The sequence below is a fragment of the Thunnus maccoyii genome, chromosome 22 (assembly GCF_910596095.1).
Source record: "Thunnus maccoyii chromosome 22, fThuMac1.1, whole genome shotgun sequence".
Taxonomy (NCBI): Eukaryota; Metazoa; Chordata; class Actinopteri; order Scombriformes; family Scombridae; genus Thunnus; species Thunnus maccoyii.
Window position 1 is genome coordinate 12,331,103 of NC_056554.1, and position 27,167 is coordinate 12,358,269.

The 27,167-nt window shown below is 40.1% G+C and overlaps 2 protein-coding genes and 1 non-coding gene across 6 annotated transcripts; 1 reads left to right on the forward strand and 2 right to left on the reverse strand.

The window, feature by feature from the left end:
* Nucleotides 1-1,389: 1,389 nt before the first annotated feature.
* Nucleotides 1,390-21,217, reverse strand: LOC121888790 (oxysterol-binding protein 1-like). Of its 4 annotated transcripts, none has more exons than XM_042400285.1 (18): nt 21,128-21,217; nt 20,380-20,475; nt 13,998-14,170; nt 13,253-13,461; nt 12,972-13,140; nt 12,494-12,605; nt 12,188-12,371; nt 11,937-12,054; nt 11,568-11,625; nt 11,173-11,337; nt 9,629-9,874; nt 6,702-6,822; nt 6,337-6,440; nt 5,046-5,141; nt 4,643-4,830; nt 3,533-3,768; nt 3,359-3,397; nt 1,390-3,239 (listed from the first exon to the last, which is right to left on the reverse strand). In XM_042400285.1, the coding sequence occupies exons 2-18, from the start codon at nt 20,401-20,403 to the stop codon at nt 3,097-3,099; spliced, it is 2,385 nt and encodes a 794-aa protein (XP_042256219.1). In that variant the 5' UTR covers nt 20,404-20,475; nt 21,128-21,217; the 3' UTR covers nt 1,390-3,096. The 4 variants fall into 4 exon arrangements, with proteins under 4 accessions (XP_042256219.1, XP_042256218.1, XP_042256220.1 ...); XM_042400284.1 differs by having other exon boundaries at nt 20,371-20,475; XM_042400286.1 differs by lacking the exon at nt 3,359-3,397 and having other exon boundaries at nt 20,371-20,475.
* Nucleotides 15,949-16,036, reverse strand: trnar-ucu. The gene is given in 2 exon segments: nt 15,949-15,984; nt 16,000-16,036. It is a non-coding gene; the product is annotated as a tRNA-Arg (tRNA).
* On the forward strand, nt 19,163-26,994 carry coro1b (coronin, actin binding protein, 1B). Its single transcript, XM_042400297.1, has 12 exons — nt 19,163-19,422; nt 19,545-19,698; nt 21,136-21,341; nt 21,596-21,718; nt 22,051-22,180; nt 23,670-23,851; nt 24,017-24,136; nt 24,398-24,502; nt 24,611-24,756; nt 24,834-24,891; nt 24,999-25,331; nt 25,428-26,994. The coding sequence occupies exons 3-12, from the start codon at nt 21,138-21,140 to the stop codon at nt 25,548-25,550; spliced, it is 1,524 nt and encodes a 507-aa protein (XP_042256231.1). The 5' UTR covers nt 19,163-19,422; nt 19,545-19,698; nt 21,136-21,137; the 3' UTR covers nt 25,551-26,994.
* The last annotated feature ends 173 nt before the right edge of the window (nt 26,995-27,167 follow it).

Genomic DNA, 27,167 nt, shown 5'->3' on the forward strand with positions numbered 1-27,167 from the left:
GTGACCAACATATGTGCTTAGCAGGACATGTTACAACAAATCTACAGCTTTGCCAACAGCTCTGTGAGGCAGTACTTCAGCACAGCAGCGCTTGTTCACAATGACAATGACATGCCGATGTTTCACAGGAATAATGTTTACCATGTTCATCATCTTGGTTTGGCCTGTTAGGATGCTAACTTTAGCTAATTAGCCCAAAACTCAAAGTACAGCTGAGGCCAAACGGAGATAAACCAAAATGTTGGATACACTTAAATTTTGACCTGATGATGGTGGTTAATGAAAAGTGATGAGGTCACCAATGTAATTACAATTCATCCAGTGGGGAACAATGTTTTTACTGTATTTCATGACAATCCTTCCAATGTGGAGGTATTTGAGTCTGGACCGCCATCGCCATGACGCTAGCATGGACCTCTAGTGGACAGACTACACTCTTTTAAACTGCCTAAGACATATCTTTGGGTTTTCTCTATTGCAATTTCTTGTTATTTAGTAGCCAACATACTGTATACACCAATACTAATATATCTGCTATAAACCAATATCGGCCAAATTGGCCCTGGATATATCGGTCTAGCTAAAATTTTTACCTCATGCAGCTGTTTTAATGCTGCTACTTTTTTCATAGTCTACTTTCTTAAATGTGGAAAGCGCTTTGTGGTTATCTCTTGAAAATGCTCTATATTTAGTTATATTACATGCTTAAAAATTTGTTTGTAAATTTAGAAATTTAACAATGTGATCTGGCACAATTTTAAATAATTTTAGTTTAAATAAATTTATTTTTTGCTTTAAAATCAGGTTTTGTTAGTCAAAACTAGGGCTGCAACTAATTATTATTTTCATTCTTGATTAATATGGTGATCAGCTAATAGATTAACAGTTTGTTCTCTGTAATGACTTTATAGTGTAAAACAGTATCACAATTTCCTAAAGCCTCAGGTGACGTCTTCAAATTACTTCGTTTGTCCGACCAACAGCATGGAATAAAAAGATGTTCGATTTACAGTAATATAAAAGCTGAGAAAACCAACAAAACTTCACATTTGAGAAATTGGAATTAAGGGAGGTTTTGCACTTTTGCTTGAAAAATTACTTAAATCAAATGATCAATTATCAAAATAGTTGTAATATTTTGTAAAACTACTGTGAATATGAACAAAATAAACTAGAACACAAACTAATGGGGGCGTGTTTTCATTGCTTCTTTATTATTTTACTGTCAACAAAAGTAGTTTAATCCGCAGCTCATACCGAACACTGGGACAGAAATTTCTAAAGAATTGACTTGGCAAACAACCTTCAACTAGTGTTATCTAATTATTAACTGATGGAAATGTTGGGAGTATTGGAACAAGTGGAATTAAAGACCAGTATGAAGAGCTATTTGTTTGACATCACAGCATTTGTTTATTACAGATTTTCTTTTCTTTGTTAATACAAAATACTGAACAATGTCATGTGTCCCCTTCTCAATCAAGTATGGAAACTCCCTTTTTTTCTGAAAATGAAGACAATCCTCTGCCTATAATACGAGAGGAACCAAAAATACATGAAAAAAAACTACCTTACAGTTATCAATACTATATGAATTTCTTTACATTTATAAAATCATAGTTATTTGCAATGCTTTTAAATTCTTTGTTTCTTTATTCTTCATTTTTAAGTACACTTACAAACAAAAATTATGAAATTCTCACACTCACACACGCACACACACACACACACACACACACACACACACACATTATATCCCATGTTTTTGGTGTCATAATGTACTTGCATATGTATGAACTCTTCAGCTGGGGTGTTTATTTTCACCACCGCATTTATTTTTGTGTTCTTTGCTCATTTGTCTATTTTACAACAAAAAATCCCACCAAGGATTTTTAAAACCATTTTTACTGCCATGAACTCAGTTACCTCTCAATTCATTTGCAAAATGGTAAAATGTTGTTCCAATACTGTGAAAAATTGTAATTTCATTAATTGTTATTGACTAAAACTGCACTAATGTGAGGTTTTCTCAGCACTGTAACATGACTTTAGCCATTTTGCAGCTTTATAGCCATTTCCTTAACTATTTCTTGAAAGTTTTTTCAAGAAAATCAATAAATTGGAGCCTCATATCCACTCAGGCGGGACGTAAATACAAGTGAGAGCAGGTTGCTTGTGTCTAAGGCGAAAAGAAAGTAAAAAAAAAAAAAAAAAAGATCATATTTTACCATCATAATTTCCATCAGCTTTTGTAAAGAAAAAAAAAGTCTCTTCCAACTGAAAAAACATATGGAGGGTCAACCAGTATTTTGGACAATCTTTTTTTTTTTTTTTTAAATCACACTATTCTGCACAGTGGCAGTGTTGTAAAGTGATGGAAGAGCAGATATGCAGTCATACACACAAGCACACTAGAACCTTCACTTCATTACATTAAGACACTAAATCAGAGAGAAACAAGAAATCTTCGCTAACTTCTTGAAGGCCACCAGTTGACATTTTAATGAAAGTATTTTAATCATATATAAATGTATATATAACCAGGTATTACCCCCGTTTCTTTTTTTTTTAGAGTTATTACCAAAGCACACGATGCTGTAGATGACGATAAGAACACTACATTATCTCACAGGGTGTTGTCAGCACAAAACCTCTTCTGCTCATGATCGGAGAGACTGAACAGACTTGAGCAGACGGACTAAAAAAAAAAAAGAAGATCTACTATAGATTTGGAAGCACTGCCTGTTTCATTTCTTCCCCCTTTTTATGCTCAGTCTGACCCAAGTCAAATCGCGACAGCACGAAACTTTTCATTTCCAGTCCTCTCAGATGTGTGATGGCAACGAAGGCGTAGATGCTAAGACTCTGGGCAAGGAGACAAGGAACCAAAATGGGATGTGGGAGTCCGGAGGGAAAGCCCTGCTCTCCCTCTGGATCAGACAGCAGTGACCGTCCTGGAGATCTCTTAGAACAGAGAACCGCTGGAGGGAAAGCAGCCGTCCAAAGTAAGGGACAAGCAGGCCTTTGCGGTAGTTGTCCACCAGGGGGCTTTGATGGATCAGTCTCATCAGGGCACTTTTGCAGTCAATGCCGTGGTCAAAATATGTCCGGGCAGCCCTCCCAGTTGCCACGTTCCTTGGTTTCCCAGTAGCCTCCTTTATAGATATGCACTTGCTCACCTGTGATCTTGTCCTCGCAGCGATCGAACCAAAGTGCTCTGTAGTTGTCATGAGGTGCACCTGGTGGAGAAAATACTTGTGTTACTTGTGAAGAAAAAACAATCTGGATAGAAGATTAGGAGAAACACTAAAAAGAAAGAAAGGGACACACAAAAAGACAAAAAAAGAGGAATACTTGCTTTTTAGGGACGGATCAGTAAGAGAATCCTCATCGACAGCTTTTGGAAGAGAAAAGGGGGGATCACAGAGATAGTTTTTTTTTTTTTTTTTACCCCTTACTTCAAAGATTTTCCCCATGCAAGAAAGAGAGGAACACAGAAGGAGTTTAGAACACAGATAAACATCATTCTCACCTTCTTCTGACTGGCTGGAGGTGCGTTGGCTGGCGGCCTCCCTCTCTCTCTCACGCCGGGCGATGCGCTGCTTCTCCTCCAGCCGCTGCTTCTCGGCGTTGGCCTCTTCCCAGCGACCGTCCTCCATCAGGCGCTGGTCGGGCCGGCGTCGGCTGTCAGTAGGCGCTACAGCGTCCTCCGGCTCGTTAAGGGTCAGCGCCAAGGCAGTGAAGTAGTACATGGCCTCTGCTCCCTCGCTGTGGAAGAGCGAAATGAAAAACAGCAGGATCCTGAGTCAGAACTTGGTGGGTTTTTCTATATGAATAGTCATTAATTATTGGGACTTTTATAAGAATGTTAATTTTGCTTCACAGGGGAATACAAATTAAATTAAGATGCAAAAAATGAGAACAGATCAAGTACCACACCAGCTGTAAACATGGTAAAAGTGTTTATAACTTCCAAACGGCCACTTATGCAGGCGGGGTGAAAAGTCTGCTGTTACAGAGAAGGGCAAGACGCCAATAATCCTTTAAACATGAGGAACACAGCTCACATTTTCATGCAGTATCTTTTAGAAGGCATTTATAGTGTTGCTGCTGTTTGTTCACATCACAAGTGCCAAAAATAGCTGTGTAAAGAATGAAGAAGGAGTGCTTGAGAAGGAAACGCTGAACCCTATTTACTTTCACACCGAAGCGTGAATTTCCCATTGTCAGTTCCAGGTGGTTCGGGACTGTCACCTTTAGGCTGCCATTAAAAATAAAATGTGATGAGCAAGAGGTATTCTATGATTCGTCCTAAATAAATAAATAAGATAAGATAAATACAAAAGAAAAATATTCTCGGTCGTCTTTTGAGTGCATGCTCTGGTGCATTTGAAAAATCAATACAACTGTAATGTACGCTGATGGATGTGTAGCTGATGAAGCCAAACTTTGATTTGACGAATTAATGAGCGGAATGCAAAAGCTTTGTTACTGCCTTACAGAGTTACTGAACCTGCGATATACAGTACTTGCAGTGAAGTAAGCTCAGAATGTTTGGCTCATCTGCAAAGGGACTGGCGTGCTGCGGATTATTCTTAGACTGTGGTTTACACACATGTAGCTATGCAGTAATTATACTTACAGTAAAGGGTTCCTCCTCCAGACCTCTCTGGCTTTCAGGGTTTGGTAGACGGTCTTCTGTTTGCCCTCAGTGCCGTTCTCTCCTCCTCGGCTGCTCTGCATCACTCTGGAGAACTCCATCTTCTCATCCCAAGTGCCTGAGAGCACGTAGTGGGCCTTACCATCCTTGTCCATCACCACACCTGTCACCTGAGGACAGGAGCAAGAGAGAGAGAGAGAGGGAGGTGTGAGGGATACAGAGGAGTAAAGCATCGTGACCCATGAAGCACAAGAGACGAGTCACAGTGCAGTGAGGCTGGAGGGCAGATGAGTCCTCAAGTGTGTGTCAAAACAATATCTGACAAAAAGTAGAAGAAAAAAAAAATGAACCACTTGAGCTGAAACATTCTCAGCACGTCTCTCACCTTCCTGGCGACGTCTCTGGAGAAGTAGCTGTACGGGGCGAACTTCAAATGGCAGCGGTCTCCGGTGGTGTGGTTAACTACATCTATCTCTCCTGACTGGAGGGGAAACAGAAAAAAGAAGGTTTGAGGGGAAATCACTGACACTATGGAGACATTTTCATATTCAGGTTTAGGCAATATGACGATAAATATGTTGTGAGACGTCAGCAGGTCAGTTAGCAGAATTATACACCGTTTTCAAAGGATTTCAGAAGGTTTTTTTTGGTCACGTATACAAATGATATGTGTGGTTAAATTAAGGCTAGATGAAAAGACTTAACTGTTAAAAGTATGTATTGTGGCCCAGTGTGTAAATAAACTGTCAATTGCAAACATAACAATTGTAGGGCAAACTGTGCAATAAAAGTTTGTACACACATTGGTGCAAATATGCAGGAAAATACAAAGGATACTGATATTGTATTTATTGCTATATTGTTTGCTTCTACGTGTATGATATGATAACATCTTTACTGTTGCTACCAGTAGGTTTTACGCTATGACTGTGTTTAGTTTTTATTGTGTATTTTGTCCATTGTCAACCATGCAACAATTACAACTTTTATTGAGATCAAGATCTCTTTTCCAAGAGAGAGATTACAACAAAGACAAAGAATACAAGCACAGCCGGGCATAACAAAAGCACACAGAGCACCGGAAACAACCACAGACATCAATAAATAGACCCAAGGTTAAAAGTTTAACATCAGCCAGAGGGATGATGGTCTTCCCCGGTTCAGTATTTGCCTGGTTAAGTAGAGTTTAACAGTGCTGATTTCAAACTTTGAGAGGCAGTTTTTTACAGGAGATGACTGTCCCTCAGGCTATCAATCTGTTAATTGTCAGAGATTTTGCTAATGCTGCGTTCCTCCAGTGGCAGCTATTTTTTAATATATCTAGTTGTGCAATCTCAGTGCAGGAAATGCTGCACATCACTGAGCAGGAATGGAAAAACTTGATATGTCAGGTATTCATTTAAAGCAATGTTAAGCTATTTCATCTGTAAATGGTCTTTCAGTTGAACTCCCAGAAAATTTATGACATCACGATATATAAATCGGTATTACAATATAAAGTTTCATATGCTGTGATGAAAGATTATCAATATAATCCATCTTTACATGTGATTTCCCATTTCTCTCTCCCCTCATTTCATGTCTCCTCTCTATCGACTCTCTAATGAAAGCAGAAAGTGCCCCAGCTGTTGATTTAAAGCTTTGTTGTACACTGAGCCGTTTTGTACAGGTCTCACCTGATCGATCCATAGTTTTCCTACGATGATGTTGTGCACTGTGGTGGTAACTTTCTTCCATGTGTAGTGATTGTTGCCCTTTTCAAAGATTGCGTGAATTGTGCCTGAGAAGAAGAGGAAATGCAGACAGGAGAAATTTATTTTTTATTTTATAACTGGCGACTGATAAACCAAAAGGTGTGACAGATATATATTATACAAGATCTACTCATTACTCTCTCATGAGGAAACAATAACAAATCGGATTGTTAGGTCTGTTTGAGTTGTTTATCAGGAAATAATCCTGACGTTTATATCACACTCTCAACCTGACACATCAGAATGCAAGGCATTCATAATATGCTCTGAACCGAAACATCTCTTACCTAGAGGCATAATAGAGAGGTATTTGCCCCTGAACTTGCTGGCAACAGTGATTTCCTGCCTCAGGGTCCAGCCACGATCGGAGATCACATGATGTGCTGCTGCAGGAGGGTGGTGACTCACCTGGGAAGGAGGTAAAGGCGGTTACAATCTGCTTCAATAAAAGGACAGAACTTTTGGGCATCTCGAGTGGCATCGTTTAGTAGATTCTCACCCTCCCTAATAGTTATTACTCACATTTAGTCTTGTTGGACATTAACACAGACACATTAACTGAACGCAAGAATGAAAAAAAGAAAAAGAAAAATCCCTGTTGTCATAATTACACTGCAGTGCATGAAAATCTCTGCTGTAAACCTCAAATCCAATTATATTACTCATCTACAACAGGATTTACTAGTTTCCTCTATTTGCTCAATCCTGTTTAAACCCTTTATGACTGAACTGAACCAGTCTGTATACACACTGATCTGCCACAACATTAAAAACCGCCTGCCTAATATTGTGTAGGTCCCCCTTGTGTCACCAGAACAGCTCTGACCCATCGAGGCATGGACTCCACATGACCTCTGAAGGCCTCCTCTGGTATCTGGCACCAAGACGTTGGCAGCAGATCTTTTAAGTCTTGTAAGTTACGAGGGGGGCCTCCATGGATTGGACATGTTTTTCCAGCACATCCCACAGATGCTTGATCGGATTGAGATCTGGGGAATTTGGAGGTCAAGGCAACACCTTGAACTCTTTGTCAGTGTGGCAGGGCGCATTATCCTGCTGAAAGAGGACACTGCCATCAGGGAACACCGTTGCCATGAAGGGGTGTACTTGGTCCGCAACAATATGGTACATGTCAAATAGGGATGAAACTGTTACCGGTTTCATGATAAACCACAGCAAAATTCCCGGCGGTTATTATTACCATCTAAAATTTAATTATCATTAAAACTGTGTTTGATTACTGCGCTTGTTCCACATGTGCCTGCTAGTTAACAGGGTTGCAGTGTGATAACTTTCCACAGTTGTAAAATCCACTCTGTGAGTATTACAAACCGCTGTGCAGTGTTTTTCTGATCAACCTTTAAATGCAATAATCTGTTACTCCAATCGGACTTGCTGGATCATATTTCATTATTTCACCAGCACTTTAAACAACATACACACACCAACACAGCCCCTTGTATTGTTTTACACAAAACTGCTTTCAGTCTGAATGCAGCTGAGGAGTTCCTGTATGTTGCTGAACAACAAGAAGTCGAAAAAAGAAAAGCAACAGCTTAAAGAGAAACAGGAATACAGTCCATACATAGAGTAGACGAGACAGGCATTGCCGTTTGCTGCAGTGCAAAGTGCAGTTACCTCTAATGGCCACAAGGTGGCCACGTTGATACACGTTTGATGTGGTTTTCATATGTTTACATAAGGTATTGGCTATGTTAATGTTTATGCAAACAAACCACAACATTAGTGCTGCTAATTTTATTTGTGGTTTTCAATATAAAACTTGGTGAAATGATTTCAGTGTGTGTTTCAGTACTTTTTGAACATTTTCAGCACATTTTAACAATACTGTGATAATACTGATAACCATGATAATTTTGGTCACTATAATCATGATATTAAATTTTCATACTGTTTCATCTCTAATATCAAAGTAACATCAATATGAACGCCAGGACCCAAAGGTTTCCCAGCAGCACATTGCTCAGAGCATCACACTGCCTCTGCCAGCTTGCCCTCTTCCCATAGTGCATCCTGGTGCCATCTCTTCCCCAGGTAAACAACACAAACGCACTCGGCTGTCCACGACGGGCTCACGTGCCCATTGTAGGTGCCTTCAGCAGTGGACAGTGGTCAGCATGGACCCTCTGACCAGTCTGTGACTACACAGCCCCATACACAGCAACACTGAGATACACTGTGTGTCCTGACATCTGTCCATCATAGCCAGCATTAACTTTTTCAGCAATTTGTGCTACAATAGCTCTCCTGCGGGATCAGACCAGATAGGCTAGCCTTTGCTTCCCATGCACATCGGTGAGCCTTTGGGCACCCATGACCCTGTTGCAGGTTGTCCTTCCTTGGTCCACTTTTGTTAGGCACTGACCACTGCATACCAGGAACACTCCACAAAGACCTGCAGTGTTGGAGATGCTCTGACCCAGCGTCTAGCCATCGCAGTTTGGCCCTTGTCAAAGTCACTCAGATCTTAACGCTTGCCCGTTTTTCCTGCTTCCAAAACATCAACTTCAAGAACTGACTGTTCACTTGCTGCCAAATATCTCCCTACCCCTTGACAGGTGCCACTGTAACAAGATAATCAATGTTATTCACTTCACCTGTCAGTGGATTTAATGTTGTGGCTGATCGGTGTATATAAAAGCTTGTACTCTAAAATACAGCTTTCTTCACAGCTGCTTGATCACTGGATTTGCTGCCTGAAAGCACAATTTATTGGATTGTTTGTTGGACTGGACATATTTTCTTGGTCTTCACAAAAAGAAACCTCTCTGCTGTTTTCATTTTCTAACCTTAAACCTCCACTCTGAGTCCTCCACAAATCCTTTTCTGTCTTTCCTCTAAACACCTTTTCTTTTTACCACCTTGTGCATCTCTTTCAGTCCCCTTAAAATATGGAATTACATAGAACTTACTCTTTTAATAAAAAGTATTCAAATTGTTGAATAAAATATCAAACAATGACATAGTCACACCACGTCTAACCCTTGATTAGAATAAAACTGCCTTTCTATTTCTGATTAACTGAGTGGTGGTTCCTTGTAACATGTACTACCCAGAAAAAAAAGGAAGCAAGATTTTTTCAAAACGCTGAGTCAATGGGATTTTTAAAAGGCATCCTTCCTGACATTCATTCTTTGTTTGGTTTCGCTGCGTTGCTGGAACCTTTCAATCTCTCTGTTTCTCTTTGTCTCACCTGCTCGCAGAGGGAGCGGTAGCCACTCTCTCTCCGGCGGTCCAGCTCGAACGTCTCGCCCAGCAGAGGGTTGAAGGGCTTGCCCGTGCGGTGGACGGTGGTTGAGTAGGAGGACACGGAGAAGGCGGCCACATAGCACATCTGCTCCAGGGAGCTCTGGCACTTGGAGGCCTTATCCAGCAGCTCGTGGTACTCGAGGTCCTCAGACAACCGCTGCAGCATGGAGATGGGCTCGTTGAAGTTCACCTGGAGAAGCGATGATAACATTCGGTTAGATTAAATTAGGCTTGCTCCAATCATCTATCAAAAGTGCAACATGATATCAAGATTGTGCACATTAATTTATCAAGTTGAAGACGCAAACCAGCCTTATTATTATTATTATTATTGTTATCATCATAAATCATGTTATTATTTCTGGCAGGAGAAAGATAGTAATGACAGATGCTTAATGGGTCCTATTCACCTCAAGACATGAGCACAATCATGCACAGACACACAGTATTACAGGCAACTTGGATTTTACAGATCAGGGATTCACATGAAATTAAAAAACGTTAATAAACTACTGTAATAATGTAAATATGCAAGTTTGAAGCTGTAAGAAAGGAGCTTTTTTTGCTTTGTTTTTAAAATATTTGCCTGTGGCATTGTGCTGTGCATGAGCCTACAGGATTATATGCTGTAGCTGAGTTCAAAGTTCAAACCAGACTATTGCACTTTGATGTACTTAATTCAATTATAAAAAGAATGTGATGACTATAGTAGTTTCTCTAGAGCTAGAGAACCAAATAGTTTGCTGATAAAACACAAACAGCACTATAAAAATACTCTTATTTCTCCCCTTACCTTTAGCACGTAACTATCAAAAAATAAATGCTAGGCAAGTACCAAATTGAGTCATGCTACAAAGACAGCTTATCCACACGCAGCAATCAGAAATAAAAAAGTAACAATGACAGACATATAAGTTTGCTTATTTGGAGGTATTCAAACTTTTTTGATCTAACTAAGCTGTAAGCGGACTGGACCAGTTAAGGTATTTCTGCCATTTGTTTGTAGTGGTGCACTTTAAAACAGTAATTGAAAAAAAGCAGATTGTTGTAGAAATGGAAAACTCACTGCCAAGTAAAAGAAACACAAATAAAATTAACCAATATTTTATGTATCTAGGTCTCTGAAGTTCTTCAAATAAATGCAACTCGGTAAAAGATCAGTAAATCTGTCAACAGAGCTATTCTAGTCACAGCTGGCTCTCACAGAATGTTGCTAAACCTGTATTGAAGACGTGGATGGGTTGGTGTTTTGGTTAAGCCAACGTCACAAGACCAGGCTGCCATCAGAAGCCTGATTCTCTGACATGAGTTATGACCCGGCAGGCTGTAGCTGGATTGTTGTAACCGCACACACAGACATGACAAGAGCAGCCAAAATGGTTGCAGAAGAGGAGGTGAAACTGCCTGAGGCCTTTACTGGCCAGGCCAGCAAACCCACTTCCTGTGAGCCAGAGTAGACATTGAGTAACCTCTGCTAGGAAGACTCACAGGCATCGGGATCTTGGACAGCTCTTTGCCGATGCAGTTCTTCATGATACTCCACAGGTTGAGAGAGTAGTTGGGTTTGTCTGGGATACGTGTCCGCCTCTTCTTCAAGGGCACCAGCTCCTGAGAGGGGGACTCCTGGTTCATCGCTAGAGGCTCCTCGTTAAGCTAAAAGGAAGAAAATATTGTCAATAGACAGCATAAAAGCTAATTGATACCACGATCTCATGTATCTCAAGTTTAAGTATGTAGTATGCTGCTTTTTACTTAAGGACAGTGAAGTGAGGCAATCATTTAATGATCATAAATTATGGTAAATAACATTTTTAAAATGTTTTAGTTGGAAAACAGCGAACCAGTCCTTTAACTGTCATCTCAGAGGCAAGAGTGAAACCTACCGACTGATCATCAGGACACATTTCACTGTTGAAACCGCTGATATTACTGCTCGACCTCCTGTAAAAGATTGAAAAACAAAACTAAAACCAAGAGACTGTGATTGACTAGTATGTTTATAGTTAAAGGATAACAAACAAGGAAATTGGGCATTAGACCGGTTAAACTGTTACTAAATGCCATATAAATCAATCAGCAATCGCACAAGTACAGGAAGTATGAAGAAATCGACATGATATTACGATACCTCGAGCGTGTTGGTCATGCAAGGAACTTGATTAAACAAAGATTAAGCACAGATGAGGGCTCGGAGGAATTCACACATTTTTTTCCTCGTAACAGTAGGAAGGATGTTGATGACTGTTACTGACTTGTGGAACTGAGGGTCTGCAGGTACGGTGATGAACTCGGGAGCCTCTTCCATGGCATCAAAGAACTCATTGTCATCGTCCTCGTCACTGGCCTCGCCTTTTCCTGGCCCGGCAGTGCCTTAAAAACACCATCAATTAGATGGGCATAGGATTTCCCAGAGTGCTAATTATGTGAGCAGAAGAGAAGAAGGAAGTGGGAAAGGAAGCGAGTTGGGAATTGTAACTTGGGAGCGATCGGTGTCAGGTCTCACTTTTATTATCTGTGGCAGTGTTGGCCTGCGCAGCCCCTCTGAACGCTCGCTCCAGGTTATTGTGTTGCTTGGCCAGTTGCTCTAAAGTCTCCTCCAGCCTCACCCGCTGCTCTCGCTCTGCCTGCAGGGCCTTCTGCCATCGCTTGCTGTGGGCCTGAGCCAGTGCCAGGAAGTCTCGGCACGCCTTAGGGGCAAAACATTAAACAGACTGGGTGGAGTTTGGAAGCTTTGTTCAGTTTAGAAGGAGAAAAAGATTCGTGCGAACTTGTGACTTGATATACTGAGAGAGGAGGAGGTGAAACTTACATTAATCATGGCATTGGAGGTGATGCGGAACAGTGTGGCCCTCTCGGTCACCTGACGGATCTTATCACCTGCCTCTCCGGTTAGACGCAAACTGTCCAGTTCTGACAAAGACCTGAGATAAATATTAAAGTGTACAATATGGTTGGGAAGATGTATTAACAGCTTGAACAATAGATCATCATTAAGTTTATATTATTAAAGGACATGAACTTCAGATTTAATGAGTTTATAATTAGAGCTGTTGTTTATCTACTTGTGTGCAACACCACACCTGAAGTTGGCAATGAACTTCAAAGCTACAGTATCTTTACATGATAATTAGGACTCCACAAAGACTTTCCTACGCTTTTAAATGTTTGTAAGTGGATGTTTTGGCCTGGTGTCTTTTGACACATTAAAAGTTTATTACAGTTTGCCCTGAGGAGTAAGGAGTAAAAGCAAAAAGCAAAAAGAGATCAACAGCATGTTGAAGTCTGACCTCTGGAGGGCAGAGCCGTGCTTTGAGATGAGGTCGTTGCACGTGCTGAGATCCTCCACCTTGCTGCCAAGAGTTCTGAGAGCAGACTGTACTTCTGAATTCTGTGCCCCGCCACCTTGTCCAGGCGCCGCCGGTGGGGACGATGGTGAGAAGTCGTCCCCCGAGTCATCTGTTGACAATGAAAACAGCAGCAGAGCATAAAACACACAAAACATCAGCTTAAAAAGGATTTCAGGGTTTCATCTCTGTATAAGTTTCTCCTCTCCGCTCGTGTGTTTTACCGGACTCAGCCTGCATGCGGGCCGCTTTGGCTTTGGCCAGCTCCAGGGCAGTGATCCAGCGCTGACGTTCCACCTCACAGCTGGCTTTCAGGTGATACGTCTGTGCCCCGCCGTTAGAGATGACGAAGTTGCAGGCGTCGTCCACGGTGATGGTCGCCGTGGCCAGGTTGATCGTGCCCCGACATGTGTGTCCCATTTCTGCCTGGGTCCTAATAGTCAGAAGCATTAGATTTGTGAGGAAACAGAGAAAACAACACATCTGTATTTGGGACTATTTGCCTCACATATGAGCTTGAGTTGAAAACCTTTTCTAAGTTGTCCAGCACAGGCAAATCGCCAGTGTTAAGGAGATTTGTCATACTATACACCCAATTCACAAAAAATAATCGTATCCCAATGTGTCATCAATGCATTTAAGGTGGAATACAGAGCTTTCCTCTTATAATTAGATCATCCGGATGCATTTTAATGTAAGGGTTGAACAGGACCATCAAGACAGGATGCATATGTACATCCACATTATCATTAGAGCTGTAGCAGAGTACTGGATTTCTGTTCAATCATTACAACATTAACTCGGCTTTTATCTGACATTTAAATTCAACTAAAACAGGAAAGGAATATTGATTATGTGAGGCTGTTGAGGGTCATTAAACAGTGGTTACAGAATATCAATGCTGAGGAAACTGATTTCTCTGGTGACATGACTTCCTTTGTTTTATCTGTGTTTTGCAGGAACGCGTACCTGTAGTATGACAACAAGCCATTGCTCAGGACAAACCACCTCCGCTGATAACCCTTGATGTAATTTGTCCATTTGAACACCCATCCTTTGTACGTGTCGCCAGCAGGGGTTGGAGTGGGCGTCTTGGGCTCCGACATCACAGCCCCCAAAATCACCAAACAGATTTGAGGAAGCTTTCGTGAAAAAATGAAAGTAACAATATATAAATAAACAATAAGTTGATTAATTAATTAATTTCATTCATTCATTCATTGTTCTTGTCATCACGTTCATTGTTTAAGTCATATTTTTTTTTGAAAAGGATACAAATTCATTGAAATGTGAATATATTCTCTGGATTTAGTCTCCGACAATATTACACTGAATATCTTTTTATTTTGGACTACTGGTCAGAAAAGATCTGAATTAGCTTTGCAAAAACCCAGCTCTGGCATCTTGTCCCCCCCTATTTTCTAGACACTTCATGGACCATATGAACTGCGTTATGAAAAAAAGAATTTAATCAGTAACTTACTTGATAATCTAAATAGTTGTAAGTTGCAGTCCTACATTCCACACTGCACTATCTCAACATTTTTTAAGACACCCAGATTCATTACTGATAGGTGATGTTGATCTTACAGTGCAGTGTGAGCAAAGGTCAAACTATGAGATCAATACAGATTCACTACTGACGCATTTTACTTTCAAAGCTTGTATTAATCAAATCTGAATTAGATATTCTTAAAAGAATGACTGACATGACATTAAAACATCTTTGTGTAATTATGTCATCTTATAAACTATAAACTAATAAAGGATATTAGTTGAATCATATATTTTGAATCATAAGACTGTCATTTTCTCTTTAGGGAAGTGTTACAGTTATCCAGTCATTACAACAAAAACAACTAGATGATAACAACAGAAAATTGATTTAGTACATCACATTGGCGATTAAAGAAAAACAATCAATTGACGAAGTTTACGAGCTTGACACTCGCAAATTAACAAGGTGATACAAGCAAAACACAACGCTTAACAATTGTTAGCCCATTAGCTCGCTTTCAAACTCGCCGATGGCTAAATGTTTACCTTGACGTGTCCGAAATGTGAGCTCAGGCAACCAGACACCCGGTGGAGTCACGGCTAACTCTGACACCCATACGCTGCTGAAGCTACCTAGCTAAAGGGGCTAACTAGCCAAAACGGGACAGCTCTGATGAAAACACCTAAAACCGGAGACGTCGACGACAACAGCAGTGTGACATTAGCTTAAACTGACTCCAACGACTTTCATCAATATCTCTCGATAATTGTGTGAATAATGTTCATAATACAGCTGCGTACGCCGACAAGAATCTAAAGCTAGCTGGCTACATCTAACTAGCCTAACGTTAGCTCGATGGTTACACCCCGGTGCAACGCTTTTTCGTCTCGTCCAGAAACAAACAGCTAAACTCGATTGCATTGAAGCGACAGAGTGTTGTCATCCACCCGCATTCTGTGAAGACCCGCCCTACTCAGTCTTTGATTGGCTCTGACTCTGATCTTCTCACGCCTCATGCCTAAACTTAACCAATCTAACCAACGAAGGCAACGAGTACTAGCCAATCAGAGGCAGAGTAGGGCAGGTCTTCGCGGAATGCGGGTTGATAAAAAGATAAGGCTTCTTTGATTGAATCTTGTTTGAACTTGAAACGTTCAATAATGGTAGTTATCTACATATAGCACTCTTGTTGACCAAAAAATTAAATCAAAGTTATAATACTCATATTTAGTACGCGTTCACTAACGTTAATAATAGTGCTTGTTGTGTCCATGTGGTTTGCAAACTCGCTCCTTAACGATAATGTGCTAATGTTTACCTTTCAATAGTTCAACATTTCTTTTATCATGATCCAATAAAAGAGATGAATCTATCATGTTGTTTAAATAAGAGCCTCTCGCTTTGCGCAGGAACAAAAAAGTGCGACTCCGGTGGGACTCGAACCCACAACCTTTGAATCACTGCTTCAGTGCCTAGAAGTCCAATGCGCTATCCATTGCGCCACGGAGCCACCTGTTGCATATGAAGCATACCACAGTATATAAAGGTCAATAGAGACGTATAGGCTGTCCATGTGGATTAAAAGAATATTTGTGGCGTATGAGGCCGTTGTTTTCCCTCCTCTTACGAGAAAAGCCGTTCTCATTCCCCGGTCGCCAAATACCGGCGCTTTGTAACGCCCTTCGGCGTCTGATACCGATGTACAAAGCGCCCTTCAGCGTCCGTAGAGACGCACCGGGCTTTCTACTTCCAATGTTAACGCCATTCATCAACAACATCATTAGGTTTAGGCACAAACACCACTTATTCAGGGAAATATCATGGTTTGGGATAAAATGATGGCTTGAAACATGGTTTCTACTTCCTTTAAATTACGCAACATCCGTCGTCATGGCAACAGTAAGCACCCTGACAATCGTGTTTTTTTTAATGTCTCGACTCACGGGCGGAAGCGAGAAGAGCACTTCAGTCACTTGCAGCTTAATGAAATTCTTGCTATCAAAACTATCCACCCAACCCGCTTCCTAGACATCATCCGTCTCATCGCGTCTATTACCAGACGTTGTGTGAGTTGAACAATGACGCTAAAAGGTACCCAGTGCGTTAAAAAGTGACACCAGAGGGTCTTGACGAGTTGGGAGTGAGGATGGGCCGTCTACGATCACCGCTATTCATTTTCCTTATTTGAGATTACAACTTCATGTGGAACAAATGATGAGCCTGCCCTGTGTCATATTGAACACTGGGTGGCCCTGAAGAGCCACAAACAGCATGTCCAGCAGTGTCAGGAATAATTACCAGAAAAACATGATTACTATACTTACAGTAACAAGGAGAAGCCAAATAATGAAAATCTACTAAATTATAAAATACATATCTATCGAGGAACTGTGTGTTAATATTGTGAATCCAATGAATATTTTATTACATTGATTGTATGATGTGATTATAATAGTATCCCCCAATTCTTTCATTTTTGATTTTCTTCTTTTTCTTGACAAATGTTTGACAGGGTTTATGTCTATGGGTCATCTTTCTAAATAATCCTGGATGAAACACGCCCAATGTGGCGTGGCTGTAAAACATGTTTGAATGCAGTGGTGGAAAATAACTAAGTGCATTATTTACTGTACCGAAGTACAAATTTGAGGTACTTTGTTCTTCCACTACACTACATTTCAGATGGAAATATTGTACTTTCTACTCCACTACATTTATTTGCCACTTATATTTTCTAGTTACTTTTAAGATTAAGATTTTACATTAAATAATATATTTGAATATTCTGTTGTTTAAATTGTGTGCTCTTTTCTTTTTAAGAAAATATGTGCTATGCACTTTTAGCTGCATTAGTATGTGAAAGGTTTAAAAAAAGTGTATTATTATTATTATTATTATAAAAAATATGCAACACTTACATAATATGATGAAGTACTATTACTATGAATCTACCCAACATATATAAAATTGTCTTCATATTGATGAACTACAGCATTAAAATGTTCTTGCATGTATTTGTTAGTAATAAAAACAAACAATATAATATAGTATAATAATAGAACACTGCATAATGAGTACTTTCACTTTTGATACTTTAAGTACATTTTGCTTATAATACTTCTGTACTTTTCCTTAAGTAACATTTTGAATTCAGGACTTACTTACTTTTATTGGTGTATTTTTAAACTATAGTCTGTCTACTTTTACTTATGTAAGGTATCTCAATACTTCTTCCACCACAGTTTGAATGTAATAGGACTAATGAACAACCAGAAGAGCAGTAGGACCAAAATAATAATAATAATAATAATAATAATAATAATAATAATAATAATAATAATAAATCCCCTTTTGTCCCCTCTAAGGTGTGCCAGGTAAGTTTTACTTCTGACAACATCCACCTTTGCTTAAATGCTTTTAGTCATAAGGCCTTATTTATCATTAGGGACTTCCTAATGATAAATAAGGCCTTATGACTAAAAGTGGAAGCTTGAGTCAAATATTGTTTTTCTGCTTTTAGCATCTTGTCTGCCTCAGGATCAGCTGTTAAAGGTTTCGAGGAGTTGACATATCTCTAAAAATATAGTTTTCTAATTGAAAAGCGTGTACATCATTCTGCATTGTATATGCAAGTGCACAGTGGTCAGAACACTCTGGATTAAAGTTGTAGGAGTTGTAAATGAATGATCTGGATCTGGTTTAATAATTCCTCTGACTCCCAGCTTGTGTCTGTTGGGGGAAAGATCTCAAATGTCAAATGTGACAAAGTGTATATTTTCACTAATAACGGCTTGGTCACAGTTTTACAGGATTGTATTAAGACACTGGAAATCAGTTAAAGTTCCTGACTCATCAAAACCACTAATATTAAAACATAAAGGCAGTGTTCTTATTCATTGCTTATTTATTTATATTATGTATTCTTCTTCTATTATTAATTAACTCACATTTCATGATTTGTTACATATGCAGACCGCCTGTTGTCCCCTTTGCACTGCTTGACGCCCACTGATACTACTATTATCATATTTGCCCACTGCTACCACAGCTTATTGTTGTTGTTATTGTTGTTGCTGTGCATCTCTGTGTGTATCTCTCTCCCCTCTCCTCCCTCCTCTTTCTCTCTCAACCCAACAGATCAAGGCAGATGGCTCTAGGATGGCTTTTTGTTAACACAAAGAAATATCCAGCTCATAATCATACAGTGTATCTAGGCTTGCTTAAAGTCTGGTTCTGCTCGAGGTTTCTTCCCATTAAAGGGGAGTTTTTCCTTGCTTGCTCATGGAGGAATGTTGGGTCTCTGTAAAACAAAGAGTACAGTCTAGACCTGCTCTATGTGAAAAGTGCCCTGACATAACTTCTGCTGTAATTTGGTGCTATATAAATAAATTTGATATCTTCTGAATGCTGCTGTTAAAACTGTTGTTGTTGAATCACTGTTATCAGTCTTTTAAAATTTAATAAAAACTTAAGTTCCAAAAAAAAAAAAGAAAAAAAAGAAAAAGCGTGTGCATCCATTTTAACCAATACGTGGCATGATGAAATCACTAACAAATACTACGAATCTTGCTTCAATTGGCTCCTTTGTACATTTCACTCGCTGTCTGTGCAGTTTTCGCAGACGCATGACGACATCCGGCCTGTAGGACGGGAGTCTGGTTGGAAACGGACGATATCCCTCTTGACTCGTGCGCGTCTTTGACGTATCCTGCCGTGAGCGGAAGTGTCTGGGATATTCTGCTCAGCCCATCCATCCAAAACAGTCGTTTGTAAAAAAAAAAAAAAAAAAAAAAAAAAAAAGACGGAGCGAACACCGTCTTGCATCTCTTCCCACACCATATCCATCAGCCTGGCGCACCATTTACACATCTATCAGCTCGGGACATGCGCTCTCAGGTTCGGCTTTTACTACAGCGGACATGCGTAATTACAGACAAACCACCTGGAGATTAACTCAGTATGTGGTAATAATTCCGATGGGTCTTTTTTGCGTGTCTAATGGATGTATTTTGTTATAGGTCTGCGCAATCGACGTGAACGCCTGCTTGGACACAGGAAAGGATTAAGTTACTGCTGCTGCTGGCCGCGGATTATTTTATTGGCCTCCTGTCACGCCCGCGTCTGTCCGTGGTGATCCTTTTTCCAATTAAGAGAGGTCGCTCAAAAAGCCAGGTATGTTGTTATTAGTCGAAAACAATAACATCGCCGTTTGCTTGACATGTCTCATCGCGGGATTAACTACGCGTTAATACACCTCCTTTGTTGCCCATGCATGTAGTTTGCAAAAACCACATTTCCGCGTAATGCGTGCAGACAACAATAGCAAGCCTGTCATTAAGAGCGTAGAAACACTGTGTGGATGTTTTATAATCGTAAAAACACCATTTTACAACAGGAGAGCATTGTTCAGTAACACACACACCTTTGAATACCGATGCAAGTGTTACAGTCTTGGCCTCTACTTTGCAAAACTGCATGGTTTTGGAGCACTTTTTTCCCTCCGCGCAAGCGAATGCTATAAAAAGGTAGACAACAGGCTGTATACCTGCTAAAATACAATATGCTATGACAACTGTGAAGCATTAGGTAGATGGCATATAGAGTTACTGGAGTTACTGCCCAACCCCCTTCCCCTCCCTGCCATTGCATGCTTTGGTTTCAGGCGGATCATGCCCTTTTGTCCACTGAAGCCTGACTGTACTTTTCAGGGCAGACTCCCAGTATGAAAGAATTTGCCTGCTGTTTTGACAACTCCCCCCAACCCCTCTCTTTGTCTCTCTCTTGCTGAATATCTAAAGGTATTTGGGGATTCAGTGAATAAACTGTAAAACAATAAAAACATACCATCGTTACCTGGACGTAGATGCAGAAAGCCATAGCAAAGTTTATTTGTTGTTCAGGGATCCGAAAAGACTAAAGCCGAGTTTGTTTCCTGTTCCTGCCTCACATCTACAAAACCAAAAGAAACACATCAGTTACTGTATGACATTGGCACTTTCAAATGATGTTCACATGCAAAATTTCAAACACATTTTTACTCTGATTAGCAAAAGAAAGAAATGAAATGCTCCAAACCTAACATGCACCCTGATAAAGGAACTTTTTCCTCATCTCCAAGGCTTTCTCCAAGTAACTGGTTAATTTATGTGTTTCCAATGTAAACAGCCAACTCAGGCTTTGTGTATCATCTATGTGTTAAAAAATCTACAAAGTAGTGTGTTGTTCCCTATAAAACAGAGAATAGCAAACAAAATGAAACTCTTTTTTTAAGCAGTAAGTGGCACATTGCATATATCCAGAATATATATCTTATTCTAATTATTATTCTAAAATAGTATAAATAGTGCTTAAAATATTGGACTATTAAACAAATGTATTGAAACGTCATCTGCAGCTCATATGTTTTAATGTAGTCAACTATGATTTTCATTATGATAATTTCCCAGAGTCCAAGGTGACTTTTTCAAATTGCTTGGCTAAAAAACATCAACATCTGAGCAGGAAGTTCTTAGTATTTTTGTTAAAACTCATTTCTGCTAATAAACTAATTGTTTCAGCTCTAGTTCCTAAAATGTGGAACTCACTTATAACATATTTTTACCCTTTCAGATATGTCTTTCCGGCGAGGTGTGGTAAGGCAGAGCAAGTTCCGCCATGTCTTTGCCCAGGCATGGAAAGCCGAGCACTGCATCGATGATGTCCGGGTGTCCCGGGTGACGTGGGACTCTCCACTCTGCGCAGTCAACCCCAAATTCATCGCTGTCATCATCGAAGCAGGTGGAGGAGGGTGCTTTCTCGTTGTTCCCATCAACAAGGTTCGACCTCTTCTGCATGTCCATTACTGCAAAAACAGCCAGCATCAGATAAAGCCTGGATCAATATTTTTTAAAAGCCTCGATCTTATTGTCCACTCTGCTACTAAAAGCATCAGCAGCTATTTGATGTCTTGCTTAACCGTCTGGCAGATGCATATGCAGCACTTCAAAAGTTCCAAGACACATAATGGACAAAGGTTATAGTCCTTTGATGTGTTCAAATGTATCCAGACACTTATTGTTTTCTCCCACAGAGCGGCAGGATCGATCAGTCCTGTCCAACAGTGTGCGGCCATGCGGCACCGGTGCTGGACATCCAGTGGTCTCCTCATGATGACAACATCATTGCAAGTGCCTCGGAGGACTGCACAGTAAAGGTAGGTCAAAAGTTATTACACACAAGACTTGTCATTGAGCTGGTGGTTTGTGGCCATTTAGCAGTTGTCACATACAACCACAAACCATTCTTAAAATCTACACTGATTTCTAATTTTGGACACAGAAACAAAAATGTTCTTTGTTTCGGGTTCGATGGTTTAAATCACTGACTGGTTTGGTCTCTCAGGGTCTCCACTGAGGCATAAATAGATATAAATAGAATGTTTTCTTTTCCGCTACCGATATTAAACATCTGGCATTCACATGATTTGTGATGTATATCTCACCACCATACTTAAACCAAATGTCTGCTGTGACTTGGTGTTTCTAGGTGTGGCAGATCCCAGACGGGGGCTTAACAAGTCCGATGACCGAGGCCATTGTGACCCTCGAGGGACACAGTAAAAGGGTGGGCATCCTGGCTTGGCACCCAACTGCCTTCAACATCCTCCTAACTGCAGGTAACGCCATTTTTCACGTGCATTAATGCACTCAAATACTTACATCTTGCATTATTTTTTGTGTACTGTAGAAAATGTGGGTCAAAAATCAAACTATACAACCTCCATCAAGACCTAACGTATGTGGTTTATATGCTGATTTACTTAAATTTACATAAAAATGATGATCTAAAAGAAGGGAGTTTGCTGGCAGGCCATATGAAAGCAACTACACGTGTCATACTTAAGTTCTATGTATCAAGTATAAGCCAACTCGTGCTAAACATTTCACATTAACCAGAGAAAAGTGATCATCCGTTTGTAAATAGTGAGAGTTGAAGAGCAGCTCCTACCTTACTGTGCCGGTGTTCAGTGACAGCCAGTTCAAATACTACTGCATTATACAAGCAAGGAATTGGATTTCCCTCCTCAGGAATTCATAGCATGTAAGGCAAGTTTAAAGGTGAACATGATTATCCCCAAAATTAATTACACTTTGCTGCAAAAGTGCTAGATTTTCTTTCATTTGAAATAAATCACACTATGGTAGCACATGGAAGCACACACAAGTGCATTAAGAAGCACAGAAATTAAGCTTTTTTTGTACAACATGTTTTTCTTGTGAAACATGTTACCAAGTGTTACGTGTTACTTTTATTAGCTGAGCTCTGACTGCATCAAACCAATGCCACAAAAACCGAGAAGTAACCAAAAATGTTGTATCTTTTGGCAGAAAATTGTGTGATCATCAATCAAAGTAAGAAGCTGATTGAGAAAATAGTTATTTTTGCTGCCCAATTATTTACAATCACATTTATAACACTTTGAAAGACAAAGTTGGCAAGTTATTAAACAGCAAAGTGGTTACATACACAATCATAAATCTTGGATTGGATCCTATAGTGCTCCTTTCAAGTATCTCTGTAATCAGGCTTCAAATCTGTGTCCCTCTCTGCATCTGTAAAGGCTTTCCTTCTGTTTCATCTGTCTGCTGTCTCATAAGTCAACCAAAACACATCTCTCCAGTCCTCAGAAACTTCCATTGGCTTCCTGTTGCTTTGAGAATACAATTTAAGATCCTCTCTTGGTTTACAAAGCTCTTAATGGCTTTGCTCCACAGCACATATCAGACATGCACCCAGTTTATAAAACCAACAGATCTGTCAGGTCACAAGGCATCAATCTCCTTTATGTTCCCAGAGTATTTTGAAAGTAACATTGCATTTAGTATTTACAGTATGTGCCTAAAGAATGGAAGAGCCTGAAAAGAAACCTAAAGACTTTTATATACAATTTAACATTATTTGTCCCTTAGCATTATTGTTGTTATATATGTAATTATGTACAGTATATGTGTATCTGTGTATATCTATATGTGAGTATGTAATTGATCCTTGTAAAAGCTCCTTTTGTATAAAATGGTGCTGTACAAATAAAAATTGAACTTAATTTTATTCTCTCCTGTGGACTAATTCCTCTACATTGGATGTTGTGTTGCCCTCTCTTCCAGGCTGTGATAACGTGATTTGCGTGTGGAACGTGGGCACGGGGGAGCTTGTGTACCAGCTGAGTGATGCTCACCCAGACCTGATCTATAGCGTCAGCTGGAACAAGGATGGAAGTGCCGTGTGTACAGTCTGCAAGGACAAAGCCCTGCGTGTCATCGACCCACGAAGAGGCACTGTGCTCAAGGTTATTTCACGTTTTGCTATGTGTGCAGATGTGTAAAAAAGAGGTTAATATGCTACTGTACATCTTATACGTATGTATCCTGACAGTAAAGTAATCCCATAGTGTTCCTTTACTCATTACTATGTTATGTTGCTTCCAAATTAGTCTCACTGATTCCTCTCCTAGGTGAAAGAGAAGGTCCACGATGGCACCAGACCAATGAGAGCTGTGTTCCTCTCAGATGGGAAGATCCTGACCACAGGATTCAGCCGTATGAGCGAGAGACAGCTGGCCTTGTGGGATACAGTAAGTCTGACTTTCCTCTTGTTTATGTGATGGAGCAGCCCACAGTCCCTAGGAATTATGTCATATTGTTAAATCTGCAATGCACAGTTTATGTTCAATGTCAGTGGCAATTGTGAGAAGCCATGTACCCTTTATTCAGGAGCATGTAGAGGTTAGTATGATGGATGTAGAGCTGATTTTCTTGCAGGACACCGTATGTTTAGTCCCGTCGCAGACTTTTCCCTATTGAACGCAAATAAATGTTTGTTTGTTTTTTTACAGAAAGATCTCTCTGAGCCAATGGCCGTACAGGAGATGGATACAAGTAATGGGGTTCTTCTACCCTTTTATGACCCTGACACAAACATGGTGTACCTGTGTGGAAAGGTATAATCTCAGGATAGCATGATGAAAACAAATCCACTCAGATGGTAATATTTAGTGTTATTTCTTATTGGTTCAGTCATCTTAATTTGGTTATCTTCTGGCTTTCAGGGGGACTGCACCATCCGGTATTTTGAAGTGACAGATGAGTCCCCGTATGTTCACTTCCTCAGCTTATACAGCAGTAAGGAGCCTCAGAGAGGTGCAGGCTTTCTTAGTAAAAGAGGTGTGGATGTCAACAAGTGTGAAATTGCCAGGTATGTATTTGCATACCATTAAAAGATAATTGAGATTACTAATTTAGAAAGATTACTAAATTTGTGCTCTTTTGTAGATTCTACAAACTGCATGAAAGGAAGGTTGAACCCATTTCCATGACCGTACCACGAAAGGTAAGTTGTGCACAGCTTTTAAAAGTGATTTAAACTTTAAGTTATTTCTAAAATAAAAACTTGCAATTCATAGGTTAACAGTAATTTTCTCCATTTTTCATCCCCAGTCAGATCTGTTCCAGGGAGACCTTTACCCGGACACAGCTGGCTTGGAGCCTGCTCTTCTGGCTGATGAGTGGATCGCTGGGCAGGATGCACCGCCCCTGTTGGTCTCCCTGAGCGGTGGGTACTCGGCTCCTCCATCCAAGCACAGAGACACCCTCAGGAGCAAGCCCAAGCTTGTCTCACAGGACTCTGGGTCCGGGGCGGCGGCACCTGCAGCAGGCAATGCAGCAGCCCCAGTGTCTACATCTACCACCGCTGCAAAGGAGACAGAAGAAGAGGTGCCACGAGTAGCCACAAGAGAGACAGATGGAAATACTGACAGGCCAAAGCGAGAAGTGAGTTGACAGAGAGAGACATATTGACCGTACCATTAAGTTATTCATGCTCACAATCCTTATCTGACTTGTTCCTTCTCTGCTGTCTTCTTTTAGGACGACTTGTTGAACGAGTTGTTGGCAGAAATGAAGGCCCTTCGTGCTGTCGTTCTTGCTCAGAGCCAGAGAATCGAGTTGCTGGAGCGGCAGCTAGCTCGGATTGAGGATGGGGATGTATGAGCAAGGGGGACAACCACTACATTCGGAGGGCATTCTTACTAAATCTATAGAACATAGCCTTACTAGAATCAACAGTACCTTAAGCTGTGTGAGTGGGGGAATGTAGTGTAGGGTAATGACTACAAACAGATCAACCATTGTGTCGAAAATAAGACCACAATTTGTTTCTGTGATTCTTTTTACAGACCGTGGCTGAGATCGGGGTGTCATCTGCATAGAGTGATTTCTGTCATATGAAGGAGTATTGTAACAATTATTTGGTGCATATAGTGCAGCTTTGCAAAAATCCAGTTTTTGTTCATTTTGAAGGGCTATGGCACCACAGACTCGTATTGCTGCACAATGTAGTAACAAGCAGCATTATATGAAAGCTAATGAAGGTTAACATAATATAGCAAAGCGATTAAGCACCTCCAATATGATTTTTTTTTCTTTGAAGCACTCACAAACGTAACCATTAGGGCTATTTAATCAGGTAGTTAAAGCTGCTAAACTGTGATATCATATCAGACCCCAATTGTTGACCCATTGTGACTTGTGCTTTGTACTTCATTATAAGATACCGTCTGTAAGGTTAGGAAAAGCTTCTGGTACAGAGATCATAACTTTGACCATGTGAATGATAGCAGATGAGAGTGTAGTTGAATATTTATGTGTACTGTAACTCTGTGTAGTCTTTGCAGTCAATGAAAAGGTAACACTTGTGATTTTGTACCTCATGTTGTCAAGAGAGAACAGCGGCTTTGTGAAGTTTTCTGTAACGTCCTGAGGCACAATATTTTTTAGAATTAGCATTAAGATATTTGTCCTCTGGAATCTCTCTTCAAAATTTTTGCTTCTTTCCTTCTTTTGGCATGTGTGGAAAGGCTGCAGTACCACATGCCCCCCTAAAGAACCAGGATCTTGGCTGGGTATTTACCATGCAGTGCCCCATACACTACTTGCCACTTTGTATTTGCCACTTCTTCCAAGCCTTTTTTCAGAGCATAAGCAGTGGTCACAGGGCATAAGTTGTGCCGTATACAAACACTAACTCCAGTGCAATTTCACCAGAACACACTAGATGTATTCAGAATACCAATTGAGAAAAGGGCAGTCGCAAGAAAGAGGAAGTTAAAATGAAATGTGAAACATTTTCTACTGTTTGCAATTGTATTGGTGTTAAACGATGGAAACATTTAGAGTTTTGTTTGTTTTTATTTTTAAGTTTTGTGGGGTTTTTTGCCATTACATTTAGAGGCATTTATTTGTCACCTCCCCTATCAGTCAATTGTAGTGTAACTATGGTACATTCCACATCAAACTTAACCCTTTATTACTTTAGTAATTTATATTTCTTTATGCACTGACTTCTTAACACTTTATCTCTGTGGTTGCAAAGCCAGTAGCAGGTTAAATGAGAGTACAATGTGCAAACTCAATAAACATTCATTCCTCCTTTGTATTTAAGGTGTGGCTTTTTATTGAAACACGGAAATGTTCAGCTCATAATCATACAGTGTATCTGTGATATGTGCTATGGAGAAAAGATGGCGTCTTCATCAAGTATAGAACACCCTGGAATTTTTCCACATTTTATACTGTTTGTTTGTTTGTTTTTTTGGCATATGTTGACAC

What these genes read in the sequence shown, in the direction of transcription:
- LOC121888790 (XM_042400284.1), bottom strand. Translation starts at nt 20,403, where the DNA reads ATGGCTTTCTGCATCTACGTCCAGGTAACGATG. An exon ending in CACGGCTCTGCCCTCCAGAG is followed by an intron (nt 12,606 to 12,971) that starts GTCAGACTTCAA and finishes TATTTATCTCAG; the next exon opens with GTCTTTGTCAGAACTGGACA. An exon ending in CTCCAGCCAGTCAGAAGAAG is followed by an intron (nt 3,398 to 3,532) that starts GTGAGAATGATG and finishes CTCTTCCAAAAG; the next exon opens with CTGTCGATGAGGATTCTCTT.
- coro1b (XM_042400297.1), top strand. Translation starts at nt 21,138, where the DNA reads ATGTCTTTCCGGCGAGGTGTGGTAAGGCAGAGCAAGTTCCGCCATGTC. An exon ending in CAACATCCTCCTAACTGCAG is followed by an intron (nt 22,181 to 23,669) that starts GTAACGCCATTT and finishes CCTCTCTTCCAG; the next exon opens with GCTGTGATAACGTGATTTGC. An exon ending in AGCTGGCCTTGTGGGATACA is followed by an intron (nt 24,137 to 24,397) that starts GTAAGTCTGACT and finishes GTTTTTTTACAG; the next exon opens with AAAGATCTCTCTGAGCCAAT.